Source organism: Atta cephalotes (assembly GCF_000143395.1).
Source record: "Atta cephalotes unplaced genomic scaffold scaffold00005, whole genome shotgun sequence".
Classification (NCBI taxonomy): domain Eukaryota; kingdom Metazoa; phylum Arthropoda; class Insecta; order Hymenoptera; family Formicidae; genus Atta; species Atta cephalotes.
In genome coordinates, this window is record NW_012130069.1 from 5,740,493 (window position 1) to 5,755,074 (window position 14,582).

The 14,582-nt window shown below is 26.4% G+C and overlaps 2 protein-coding genes across 2 annotated transcripts; one reads left to right on the forward strand and one right to left on the reverse strand.

The window, feature by feature from the left end:
* The first annotated feature begins 895 nt into the window (after positions 1 to 895).
* On the forward strand, positions 896 to 6,048 carry LOC105626392 (protein NPC2 homolog). The gene is made up of 4 exons (XM_012207692.1): positions 896 to 983; positions 4,696 to 4,809; positions 5,087 to 5,268; positions 5,657 to 6,048. The coding sequence occupies exons 1-4, from the start codon at positions 896 to 898 to the stop codon at positions 5,738 to 5,740; spliced, it is 468 nt and encodes a 155-aa protein (XP_012063082.1). The 3' UTR covers positions 5,741 to 6,048.
* Positions 6,049 to 6,461: 413 nt separating this feature from the next.
* Positions 6,462 to 8,169, reverse strand: LOC105626394 (serine/threonine/tyrosine-interacting protein-like). The gene is made up of 5 exons (XM_012207694.1): positions 8,158 to 8,169; positions 7,678 to 7,794; positions 7,269 to 7,420; positions 6,806 to 6,994; positions 6,462 to 6,678 (listed from the first exon to the last, which is right to left on the reverse strand). The coding sequence occupies exons 1-5, from the start codon at positions 8,167 to 8,169 to the stop codon at positions 6,462 to 6,464; spliced, it is 687 nt and encodes a 228-aa protein (XP_012063084.1).
* Positions 8,170 to 14,582: the final 6,413 nt, after the last annotated feature.

A 14,582-nucleotide genomic window follows, 5' to 3' on the forward strand; every position in this document is an offset into this window, starting at 1 on the left:
ATATGTTTATAAATATCATTTTAAAATTATTATAAAAATTATTTTTAAAAATAGGGAGATAAAAAGCCAATGTAAGCCAGCAGATTGTTGATGTAAGAATATCATATATTCAGAAATGAAATAAAAAACAGACGTTTCAACCCTTATTATTGGGTCATCTTCACTATAGGTTTGAAAAGTTTCAATTCAAATTGAGATTTGTTAAAAAAATTATTATTAAAAACGCAGAATGAAATACAATTGATCTTCTCTGGGTATAATAATTATCAAATCAACCGCAATAGGTAAAAAAAGAATTGCAACAAATGTCACAAAAATATTTTGAAATTTCTGAAATAAAAATCTTTCAAAAGAGAAACACGTATGACGATAATAATTCGAAATCCGAGTTTCATAGACAACAAGGATTGTAAATGTCCCTGGATCTAGGGACATTTAGAGTCATCAGATTGAGCTACTGTTCAATTCGAGATTATTTCATGTAAAACCCAAAGAAAAAAAAAGAAAGAAATATCATTAAAAGATATAGGCAGAGAAAAATCTTTCTGATATAAGATATGGTCAACGTGATGCTGCAAACACTTTGAAGCATTTTTTAATTAATCAGTTTAATGATTTAATTAATCAGTTTATAAAATTATTTATATATATTATATAGTTTATAAAATTCTTTCTTTTAATTGGTCCATCAAATGCTTCAAAGCGTTTGTAACGAAACTTTGACCACAGCCATATATGGTAAACTTCCAGTCTCAGCTCGATCGGTATTTCGACAACGAGAACCGATTGGAGGCGCTCTTTCATTAAGTATTAGAGGGGAATACACATGTTAAAACAATTGCAGTATTGCAGCACCCGCCATTAGCTGCGCGGAATCCGTACGAGCAACAGCAATATGATTCGAGTGACGATTGTCGTATTCACGCTTTTCTATGCGTTATGTTGTTTCACGCCCTGTCTTGCCTTCAAATTTGATAATTGCGGTAAGTGTTTTATTATTTATTATCGTTATTAATCAGGGATTGACAGAAAATCATTTGCAATAAATCTACCTTGAATGAAAATGTTAACAGTAATAATTTATTGAAGGGATGTTGCGTTTTCGGGATTTATCCATCATGAGTTTAAAAATTTGAGGCCAAATGTTAAAAAAGTAATTGATTTTACTCACAAAGTCTGTTCTATAATGTATTTTTTATATCCTTTCTTCTCACTATTCGAAAAATTAGAATTTTGGATTCGGTTCGACTACACGAATCTATTTCTATCTATTTCAATTCTCAAGGAAAATAAATGGAAATGGATTCGTGTAGTCATTGCCGAATCTAAAATTCCGATTTTTTCGGATACGGGTTGCTTTTTGTTATTTTTTTTTACATCTTATTCTTTTGCCTCTTATATCTCGTTTTCCGTCGCCTGAGATAAAAGTTAATGAACTTTAGAAGAAACAAGAAACACATCAAACAAGAAATAATACAATCGTCAATAAAACGGTCGCAAAAAGGGGAAAAAATAAGTAAAAAGAAAGAAACAGGAAACAAAGAACACATTATAGATCTTATAAGACTAAGGTATAAATAAAAAGAATCAAGGTTGAAAAGTATATAACGCGTTACTTGTAATATTGTTACCGTTATATATTGTTTCGTTAACAATGTTACATTTTCTTCTGAGTAATATGTTTATGATAATGAATTTACAATAATACTTGCACAATAATGCTTGAGGTAATGATGATTTCATTAATTATTTTTTTCGTTACTTTATTTCTAGCCACGTAAAAGTTTTAGTTGTAATTACTAAATCTTGTGTGATATATATATATATATATATATCACACAAGATATGTATATATATATGTAATATATTTATCAGCTTTTGAGTTTTATTCCTCTACTAAAAGATAAAATTCTAACTTTTCATCAGAATGTTTACTGCAAAAATCTGCATATAGTAATGTTTTTCATTGGCAGAACTTAATACACTTTTAAGCGTTGTACACAAATCAACGTAAAGATGTGTTTAATAAACATATAGGAACCAGTTAAAAAAAATCGCGAAATTCTTAATACATTTTATAGGGTTGTCCGCAAAGTTCGTGCTGCAAAAGATTTAAATTTAATAAATGTATACTAAAATTTAAATCTTCTGAGTTTCAATTTTCCTTCAAAATCGGCACAAACTTTCCAGCAACCCAATATTATGCTATTTGAATTTGCCTTTTAAAATATACTTTGGCATTTTATCAATTGAAATATCTTTTTACATTCAGATTAGAGAAGTGTATAACGATTTTAATGTGCACTGAGGTGTCAATGAAAAACATTATAATCTATAAGTGTAAAAAAAAGTAATGAAAAAGTAATGACTCATTGTATGTTGAGTTACGGAAACGGTATAAATAAGTTATTTTTACAAATCATTAATGAGTAATGATAACGAATTCCTTTTTGGAAAAAGAATGGTAAAGAGTTATTTTTATAAGATAACGTTGCTAACTTTGAAAAGAACAGTATTTTTTGTAGATTTTGACTCGAAAACATTATTTATTTAAAGGAATACCTAATGATTTTTTAGTGTTTATTTTTTTGATCTCCTGCATATGATAATAAAGTTATTAAAAACTTCGTGGCGTTTGGAAAATATCTCGAAAATTGAACACGAATATGATATACAATTTTAAAATTTGGCTCAATTTTCGAGATGTTGTCTTAAATTCCATGAAATGCCACTTTTTAATAACTTTATTATTATATGCAGAGATTAAAGAATCATTAAAAAACCATTAAATATTTGTTTTATTTACACTTGTGAGGCCAAATTCGATCACTTTTTAATAACTTCCTTCTTTAGATAGAAAGTTGAAATTATAATTATAACAAGTATAACATGCAAAGTTAAATTAATACATAAATATTATTAATTGTAATGATGATAATAGATATTGCCAAAAAAGCTGAATCTTTAAAGATTTATTATGTTATATAAATACATATTAAAAATGGTATATGAAGTATTAAAAATTATAAAAGTTCGATCCAAAAGATGTTGAAAGGAAGGCATGTTTTAAAAGGAATGCTCTGTTTGTTTTAAGAAATACCAGAAAAGAATCTGTTGTAAGAAGGGAAGAAAATATTATTTTTATGTCCATTTATACTAGATTAATTTTAATCGGTTTAACTTATTCTTTATCTCATTCTTAAAACTAGAAAAAGATAAAAAGTAAATTAAACCAGATTAAAGTTTATCTACATTGATAAAGATGGACATTAGTGATGCTTTCTAAAATTTATTTTTTCTTTGTTTGCCTTCAAAACCTAGAAGCATCCATCATAGATAGTGCGCAGGAAGGTGTATATGTGTGTTTAAGAAAGCCAAGTAGATCCAATTTCAATCAGTTCAGGTTTCGACAGTATAATAGATTTACGTGTTGATATTTGAAATTTTTTTATATGTTTTTCGTTGATGTTAAAAGATGTTTGTTGTGGTAAACACATTTATTATCGCATTTATTATCGTTTTTATTATAAACGCTTTTTATATCCATGTTGTTTGAATAAACTTCATTTAAATAAACTTGATGATTTTACAGCGAAATAATAATAACGATGCATTCATAATAACGATACACATTCTTGCGCGCTATTCATTATTATTCCTATTTCACATTAAAAATAATTTACTTTGTATTTCTATTTTATATTCTTTATATTTTATTTTTTATTTTGAAAGGAAATATGAATAGCTGAAAGTATATAGTAACATTATACGAATGTTATAATTCATTAATGTAATTGTTGTGTACAATATTACATTTATATTGAATAGAAAATTATTATATTAATGTAATATTGTTAGTGTGTATTTTTTAGTGGGTAGCTAATTTATTTTGAAAGAAAAATTTATTGCATATTAATAGCAAGAAAATCTCTTACTATTAATATGCAACAAAGTTTTTATTAAATATATCATTTTTCATGACTAAGTGGCGTGCCGCGTTTTGTTTGTTATTGTGAAAGTCTGATTATGTTATCAGTTTATAATGTAGTTATCATTTCATCAAAGAATGAATTTAATGATGTGTGTGACGCATATCGTTTACTTGAGAAATAAATGGTGACTCGCACCTTTTAAGCTTATTTTATACGAGAATTGAGTTATCGTCAGAGATAGTAACAAAGCATGCAGGACAAAGTATGGAATGTATTGTTGGTGCTATCTACACAAGTATAATATTATTATCTAATGATAAAAAATATTTTATATAAGAAGAATTCATCTACTAGAAATTGTAATAAAATTTAATGAAATTTTAGTGAAAATTAGTGAATATTAAGTAATTAAAATTTTTGAAATTTTATTATCTAATATTTTATTACTAAATTGTTTTATAATTAAAATATAACAAAATTTGACCTATTTTATAATTACAAAATTTAATCAGTTTTATTATTTTAATGATTTTTCTTGAAAATTTTTAATTTATTAATTTATATAAATAAAATTGTGAATATAACCCAATCATTATAAAATTAAAGAGCAGTCTACTTTTTAAATTTATTTAATATGTACGTATATTTCCAGTATATTTAATATATTATTATTTGTTATCTAATTTGTATTTAATACATTTATGCTTTAATATAGTTTTCATATTTATATTCATTTAATATAGTTTTCATATTTCTATCTTAGGTTCAACATTAGGTACATTCACAAAAGTGGTAATCTCCGAATGTAGTACGTCCGATGAAACATGTATTTTTGTGCGCGGTACTAATGCATCTATGTCTATCAACTTTACACCTAGTAAGTATGAGAATTATATTCAAAATCATACGTCCAATTTATCTGTGAGGATTCAATTTTAATTTAATGATATTAAATATATTTAAATTATTAGTTAAAAATACATATTTAAGACATATATCTTTCTATAATTTATAATATATAATTATTATATATAATTATATAATATTTGATACATAGTAAATTAAATTAAATTAATTAATTATAGATCTATAAATTTATTAAGTAATGATCGTTTTATAATTATAATATATTATTTTGTGCATTCCTTTTACAGACAAAGATATCTCGATAATCAACGCACGAGTTTACGGTGAAATAAGTTTCCTTCCGATACCTTTTCCATTAAGTCAACCTGATGTATGCAAGGATCCTAATGCTGGGATCAAATGTCCTTTACATAAGGATCAAGAATATCATTATACGACCACGATGTTCCTGCAGAAGAGTTTCCCTTCGGTAAATAACCTTACATATAAACTTCAAATTTACCTTCGATAAAATTTAAATTTTATATGCTATATATATTTCAATTTCTCTAAGAGATTTAGTTTAGATTTTATTGATATTGGAATATAATTTATACGCACGCACATGTCGCACATGCACGCGCGCGCGCGCACGCACACAAAACATATATATATATAGAGAGAGAGAGGAATTTTTTAATTTAATTGATATCTTTTGAACGACTAATTAAGTTCTATTTTATTAATTAAAAATTTATTTTCTTTATCTTCAATTTATTAAAAATTCTAATTAAGCCGTTAAGAATATCTTTTATATGTAATAAAGTCTTTAGATTTATGTGTTTGATTAATAATTTTTAATTTTTATTATGTTGTAGGTAAATGTCAAGATTAAGTGGGAGTTTGTGAATGAGAACAATGAAAAAATAGTGTGCATAGAATTTCCAGCCAAAATTAAGTGATTCAAAGGATATCTCAACGAATGGAAAATATAAAAAAATATTGAAGATTTTATCTTGATAGAGATATGAAAGTGCCAATTTTTAATTAAATATTTTGACATAAATTTAATATGTAATATTTAACTTCAAATATTGCCATATCAAAGCATATTAATATGAAAAAATGATGAGAGAAATAAATATAAAAATATAAATAAATTTAAAAAGAACATTTTGATATATATGCTTGTATATATTTTAAATATCTTACTTTAATTTTTTAAAATATTTATAAACGATTTAGAATCTCAATAAATAAGTAATACATTATTTCGTGTTTTATTTAGCACTTTATTAGATATTTTTCCTTGTAAAATATACTAATTTGATAATTTTCTTTTGTAAACTTTCTTTCATTTCAATTCAGTTTACAAAACTTGCTTTAAAACAGTTATAAACAATAAGGTAAAATTTTCAGTTAATGAATAATTAATTCATTTAATCAAATTAAATGTTATCATTCTATTGAAATATTAGTAATTCAAATTTAACACAGTTGTTTTTTTCGCTGCACTATATGTATATCTTCTGCAGTCAAAATGAGTAAAGAATAAGAAAAATAAAATAAAATAAAAATTAGCAGAAAATGCAGGGAGATAAAAAAGAAAAATATTTTCGTTCGTTGGATCTAAAATGGAACCTTGGTAACTTCAGTTTTCTCTCTACTTTCTATAAATTATCATCAACTATTTATTGTGTTCTCAACCTTGTCTTGCGATCGATTGTCCATTTCAATCTGATGAATTGTTCGCTTACTACGTTGAATTTCCGAACTTTGTTGTTCATTTCTCAGTATCTTCTCTGCCTGATAGATAGGTTCATATTCTCTTAGTTGAATCATAAAACCTTCGTTCGGATTTATGCAAAATCTTCTTTGTTGTACCATCGAATATGCATGCCTAAAACAAATATTTTTCGATATTATAATTTCAGTAAACAGAAGTGTGAGAATTATCGAATATGTAAAATAAATGTATAATTCTGTAATTCAGATAAAAACATTGTTATTTATAGAAAAAAACTTACATTTGTGAAAGTTCGTATGTTTCCATAACATATGCCAAGACCAACGCGGCAGATCTCGAAATACCAGCATTTCCATGAATCAGAACTCGACCACCTAAATTTAAGGCTTCATCAATGAATGCTTTTACCTTTTTGAAATGTTGAATGATATTTTCCGTTATTGTGTCAGCGATCTCCAAGACTAAGTATCTATAGAAAATGTAAGTATATAAATTATAATTAATAAATATAAATCCATAAAGAGAGAAATTAAAGACACATTGATTCAAGATTAATTAAATTTTAAATTGGTATATTACTAAAATCATTATGAATCTAATTGTAAAATTGAAACAAAATAAAATTAATAATTAAAAATATTAAGAAAATCAGAAATAAGAACTTTTTCAAGTTCTTAAACTCGTTCTCATTCTCTTTTTTGTTAAGCCACTATATATAAGCTGTTGTAATTAAAATCACATACTTGAAGCTGTTGGGAAAATTTGGCTTTATAAGATTTGCTTCAATAGCGTGCCTGACACAAACTATATGTGTTATTCCATGATCAAGCAAAGATTGCAATTTAGAGCGACTGGCAGCACTATATGGACCAAGAAACACACCAGGTACCACTTCCTATAATACAAAGTACAGACAGTGTATATTAAATAAATGATATATAATTTTTTAAAAATAATAAGCAAGAAAATTAAATATACTAATTTCTTACTAATATACAAACTATATAAAATTATAAGTCAAAAAAATTTTTTAGATCGATATTCATACACACGATATTTGTTTATCAATTAACAGATTAGAATTAACAGATTATTGCTGATAAAGTTTGGTCAAACATTTTGTATACAATCTTATTAATTTGATATAATCACCTGCATGTTTCTTCTCATTGTATAAGTCCATTCTTTAGGTCTCTCTATCCAGGGGATATTAGGAATTTCTGGGCAGTCATGGTCAGATTCTGATTCATTGCCTCCTCCATTGTCTTTCTAGAAGCAATTAATATATTCATTCTTTTAAAAGGCTATGAAAATCATTCATATATTTTGTATTTTTTTATATATTAAAAATATATTTTTTCTTAGAAAATTTTCAGGAAAATTTAAGCTAAAAATTTTGCGACCTTCTAAAGGTTTGTATTAGCAAAAATTTTAAGAGAAAGAATTAAATTTATTTGAACTTTTAATATTAATGATACACAATTTTTTGTAAAAATAATAAAAAAATAATAAGTAATATTATAAATTATAGACTATCAGAAGTATTATAAGATATAAGAAAACATGCAAGAGCAATAGGTCTATCTTCTAAGTCGCAGTATTTTTGTTATTGTGTATATAAGTTGAACATACAAATCCGTCCATTCTCGGGAGAAAATCAGAATCAAAGATATGTCCATTCAAAATAGGACAAATCTGGTGTCATTGCTAAATCCTAGTATTTTGCACGTCCCCGCTTGATTATCGCTGTTTCAATTGTTGCATAGTCTATACGGTGAGCGTATAATTTTGCCCCACTGATTCTCGTAATCCAACGACGGATGTTGCCCTTTATTGATTTATTTATCTCTTCTCGCAGATATACTTGTTGTTAAACGAACGCTCGAGTTTTTAATCATTATCTATTAAGAGCTACGCAATGATGCAGGAATACATGACTTCATAACCTATCATCATATTATGTATACATCATATTATGTATATGTGTACGTATGTGCAAATGTTGTATATTACAGAGAAAAGAGAGAGAGAGAGAGAGAGAAAACAAAGAAGCCAGAGATCTAAAATAGCCAGAGATAGCCTGAGATCTGATGGGCAGTGTTTTAAATGAAACTCGTCTACTGGCGCCTCTGTATGCATAAAGCGTAGAACTATGTAGCCATGGATACATCCGGCGGGTAACATATTCATTTTTTATCTTTGAGAGCTTCCAGCAAGAAATACAAAAGAGTCATCCTGGCCTTTGATATCAGAAAAAAATAAAGATAAAATAACTCTTGAGTTGATGTATGTATCTGTTGGAAAGTTCTCTTTGTTACCTACCATTACTTATATTAGCGGTTGATACTAACTGTGATACTACTCTAATCTGTCGATTAATTAATACTGATTGATACCAGAGAGCGCAAACAGTCCCGTCGCTATATAATCATATCACGGAGAAAAAATCAGTTTGATATGGTAAAGAAAGGGAAGTTATAAACCTCTCTATTATTCAGAAAACTATAATTATTTGTTTGTTTTTATTAGAAACATTTTAAATATTTATCTTGTTTGTTTTATTATTTATTTATAATAACTGTAGAAGGCTTGTAATAGAGAAAGAGATATATAATCATCAGATTACAAATTGTAATATTGTTATAACACATTATATTGATATTATAATTTTTTACTTAATGTAAATGTGAAATAATACATGTTGTATTAATAGTTATATTATTGAATAAAATTAAAAACGTAAAAATAATAATAATATAAAACTCGAAAAGAATAAAATTAACAATAATAGATTAGAAAGGCTACAAGCCAAATAATATAATATTCAAAATATAAAAATAATAAACAGATGTTTTGATAACGATCAAGTCATTATTAATTAATGTTAAGCGAATTTAAATTATAATATAAAAATAGTAGTTATATGTACAAATTTTATAGTTAGGTAAAACATAAAAATATAAAAAAAATATGACAAATTACTCTCTCCTATCCAACAAATTTATGTGCTCGATGATTCAGACGGACAAATGTGATTCAGCATTGTACAACCGAATTAATAGTCACATTGACAATAATAATTATTCGGTGTTCTGATGGGTAGATTTTTTTTTTGTATAAATTATATTATATAAATTATATTTTGTATAAATTATATTGTATAAAATATATTCTTGATCAATGTGAATCAAACGATAAAAACACAGTTCAAATTTAGTCTCAATAGAAATAAAAATGAAGCAATACTGCGATAGAGATCAGAATGTAAAAATGTTTTCAAATCTATTTCAAGAGATATTATAAATTCATAAAATCAATTAATTAGTAACATAACTTAATTTTTTTTATCGCACAGTTCTTTATGGATGTTTTATACATATTTTCAAAACGATAATAAAATTATGAAAAAATTACAGATTATTCTAAATCATGTTTAAAAATACGACAAATTTGATGGCGGTTTACTATCTGAACCATAAGTTATTCTAATAAATAATAGTATTTTTTAAATCTGTGCTCTAATAAAAATATATGGAAATGTATTATAAAATTAATGATAAAAATCTCAATTTTTTAGTATATTATATGAGATTATTTACGTAGAATTACATTGCGATACATGAACTAATTTTTCAGTAAATAAACAAAATATTTATTTGTTCTATATCTTTGTAACTATTCAATAAATCGCAATGAAACTTTGCATAGATTATTTTGAATGTTTGAAGTACTTATAAAAGAAAAATGTAAATTTTCTAATTATTTAAAAAAATTTTCATTTTTAACAATAAAAATAATAATAAATAAAATAAATAAACTACAAAAATGTGTTATTAAATAAAAATATAATCTTATTCACACAACTTTCATGTGTATATAATTTATTTTATTTAGTTTAGTTTATTTTGTTTAGTTTATTTGAAGTGTAAATATTAAAAATCCAAATTTAATTTTCTTTGCAGGGATTGTACGTCTAATACATCCTTAAGGAACATCCTAAAAACTTATTGGATGTTGCTAAAAAAATTGTGTTATTATGTGGCTAATTTGTATTATGCGCGTATTTATATTTTATTCATTCACATTAATTATATAATCATCCATTTATCGAGATCGAGAGATTGCTTTCTTAGCAGAAATAGTTTAATATTTTAAAATGTAAAATCAAATAGTAAATAATAAGAGAAAGGACATGTAAAATGACAGCAAAAATGTCAGTATGACGATGGCAAAAAGAGATAATTAAAAAGATAATATGATAATAAGTTTTTTATGCTATTTGCATGAGGAGTACTAACAAATTTTTAAGTTATTTCAAACGTAAGTACGTTTAAATGTATGGAATGTTACATGATGCTAATGACAAATATGTTTATGTAACCAAAACCCACCATTTTTGACACCATTTTTTCTTCTAATTACTTCAGATTGATTGGTGGTTATGCATTCTCTTAATTAATCGTCTATTTCTCTCTCTCTTTTTTTTCTCTTAGTATGGCGATCATAAAAATAATGAATAAACTACTTACTACAGACTTATTAATCTATTACTTCTTATTCAGGATTATGAGTGCTGTTTATTTATTAAAATATATTACAAAATAAAGCTAATTATAAAATAAAGTATTTTATGATTCGATCATGGTTACTTTTGTTTTGTAAGAAGAAAATATCTTTATTAGCATAGTTTTAGGTAATCTATGATTGATGTTAGATTTCAATATTCTATTACTCAATTCTATTTATAATTTTATACGCCATGTATAAATTCTGATGCATGAGTACTTTATTATATATAATTTTGATTCTTCAAGTGTTTCTTGTATTGTATTGAAAAGTAAAACCAAAGACAATAATTATAATGTCTATATATTAATTATAATGTCTATAATATATGTAAAGAATTTTATGATTTTGTTTTATAAAAAAGATGTCTTTATTAAAATAAAGAATTTATTAAAATAGACAATTAAATTAGATAATTTACAATTCGCGTCAAATTTCAAAATTGTATATTATTACAGAATTCTATTTATAATTTTATATATCGTGTATTTTCATGCATTTTATTACATATTTTTTATAAGTATATGCAGTTTAATCTTCCATTTTTTTTCTTCTCTTGTCGTATTATTGACATATATGAAATTATAAATAGAAACATTAAATTATAAAAATTGTCTAGAATGGGTTTAATATCGAAATTATCAGCATTAATAAACATATAATATAATTTGAAGCTTTTGAAAATCAAATACCAAGGAGAATTTTAAGACGAAATTAGTTATCGATCATTTTTTTCATTCATATTGTATAATGCGCGATATTTCAAAGTGCATGTCGATCTCGCGGTTTGTCGGGAATAAATCATGCGTACGTTCGGCATTAAAGCGAGAGATCGATAACGTGGATAAACATTATTCCCTTTCGAGTCTTTTTGTATGTCACTGGTTTTCGTGACGCAGAACTTTTCATTATATAATAGATGTTCTGAAAAACATGTTGCTATACGGATCATTATTTAGCGCCATGGCGACACGATTGTTTTGGGCTTTGTGCCAATAGAAAGGAATTTCTCTATTTTATCTCTATTTTATTTCTGATTTATCTCTAACATATCTTTCCAAGTTTCTAAAATTCTAACTAAAATACGCAAGAAGTTTTTCCTTTTAGATTATAACTTTTAATAATTAACTCTTCAAGTCAACTTCGAAGACGCAGTCGATATTATTTTAATTATGAATTCCGGTAAATAAATTGAAATCTGTAAAAATGTAAGTAAGATACAATCTAACTTCTATGAAAGTAAAAATATGTTCTTAAATCTTTCACAAAGAATTTTATTCAGATTTTTTTCATTTCTATATAATTAGGAAAAAAAAAATATAAAAATCTGCACTGAAGCTCAAACACTCAAGTCACTAATAGAAAGTGCAAAATTTCATATGGAGGGTTAAATTTAATAATCCATAATTGTATAACCATACAAAGGAGAGAGATCTTTCATCGTTCGAATTATTTATTAATAGGATTATAGTTATAAAATGCATGTATTATACACTCTCCTCTTACAAAGTATTTTATAGAAATAAGGAATGTGTAAATGACATTTCTTAGCCTTAGAATTTATTAATATGTTAAATATATCTTAGAAATGGAAACATATAGAGTCATAGAATGTAATATAAACGGACAAACAGCCCGTTACATATTTCCTATGTCTGTATCATATTGCGCTAAAACTATTACGGCAAAACTATAATAATTATCAATCTGCAAAGCGCCCGGCAGGAAGATTAGCGACGCATAATAACATGTCGGTTCTTATCCTTTCGTGGTGTGATTTTTGAATTGCAGGCAGCAGGAAACGCGGAGCGCTCGTGGATATCGGGGGTTGGGAGGGACGAAGTGGAGGAGAACGACGCAATTTGGTTACGAACTGTTTAATGACTTTTACGACGCGCTTCTGGTTGCAGTAATCGGTGGCATGTTTTCTTCCGGGATATGGGTAATACGGTTCTCTTTCGATCGCCAACGCCACGCTTTCGCGATGAAAGTTCGCGTATGTGTATGTGCGTGCACGCGCCCAGTTTGTACAGCTTATATATCGCTTGCGAATATGTTTCGATGGAGCTCGTAGAAAATGCGAAACGAATCACTTCCGTGGAAATTACGATGTTCTGTTGCGCTCGACTATGCATTTTCGGGATTGTACTTTCCATATTTTTGTTAATATTTCCGTGTCATTAGTGTACGGTCTTTTTATATAAATATGAAATGTATATGTGAAAATATTTAATCAACTGTAAGAGAATTAGCGTCATTTATGGTAAAAATCAGATGTTGGAATAATATTACATTTACATTATATGTAGATATTTAAATAAATTTCTCTTAAATATGCGCCGATTACTTTTCAGACTAGCAACGCAATTAAACCGAAATAATAATATTATTTAATATATAATTAAATAATCTCCCTCAAATTACGTGGCGGTTCTCTTACTTGGTTGATTTTATGCAACGATTTCTAACTTGTTATATATTGAAATTATATTAAACAAAACAAATATATTACCAACAAATATATTTGTTATTAAAAATGTGAAAATATGTTATTAAAAATAAAATTTAATTGTATAAATAATTATTAAAAGTAGGAGAAAATTATCAACATGCAATTTTTTATACATTTGTTATTAATTAATCACATAATTCAAATGAATTTTAAAATGTATCGAAAATCATAAAATTTTTATATCCATGTAACTTACATCCAATTTTGATTGATTAAAATAGGTCAGATTTGCTTTTTCCTAGCTGTCGTATTTTATTTTTACGAAGTGCGGATAGATTGCACGGTACGGTAATATTTTTCCACGCGAGTGAATAGCACTCGCAATAAATCGCTGTCATTTGCACAGCGCGATTCGAAGTACTCGCGAGTGAAGGGTATTAGATAGCACCACCCATTTCGTCACATGGAGAACCATGTTATTTCGTGTGAATAAGAAGCATCATTTTCCATGTTTGTTGCTCTCAAAGTCATTGCTGAATATTCTGGTGTCATTTAAGATGGACTCGTCCTAAATTCTATTCTAGATCTCTTACAATTTGCGACGGAATAATTAAGTTTACATTTCCGATAGTATAATTATTAAACTTAATAAAATTCTGATTGTAATTAATTGTGTAAATAACACAAGAAGTTCGACATTATAGATTGTTTGAAGCAGTCTTAATTTGGTCATGCTTGTTTGTCCTTCAATTTTTAGATTCTTTTGCCTTTCTTTAATTAATAAAGAGTGAAACGAGGACACTCATTAATAATTTATTGAATTGACCCCGGTTTGCGTACAAATAGCGTTGCTATTCCGCGGACATTCATCAGACATACCTTGTGTCCTGAAGACGAAGATTTATGGCTTCTGTTGTTTGAGAATTGGACCGACAAATGTCTTTCGTAGTCTTACACGCTTCTATGTCATATTTGTGGCCATCATGATAATCATAATAGAAACATTTGAACTGAAAATTTTCTTGTTTTGCTTAATATC

Bases quoted from the DNA above. Each gene is read 5' to 3' on its own strand.
- LOC105626394 (XM_012207694.1), bottom strand. The intron at 6,995-7,268 runs GTATGTGATTTT...CATTTTCTATAG, and splicing joins AATTTTCCCAACAGCTTCAA to ATACTTAGTCTTGGAGATCG. The intron at 6,679-6,805 runs GTAAGTTTTTTT...TATTTGTTTTAG, and splicing joins ACATACGAACTTTCACAAAT to GCATGCATATTCGATGGTAC.
- LOC105626392 (XM_012207692.1), top strand. From the start codon at position 896: ATGATTCGAGTGACGATTGTCGTATTCACGCTTTTCTATGCGTTATGT. The intron at 984-4,695 runs GTAAGTGTTTTA...TTTCTATCTTAG, and splicing joins CTTCAAATTTGATAATTGCG to GTTCAACATTAGGTACATTC. The intron at 4,810-5,086 runs GTAAGTATGAGA...TTCCTTTTACAG, and splicing joins GTCTATCAACTTTACACCTA to ACAAAGATATCTCGATAATC.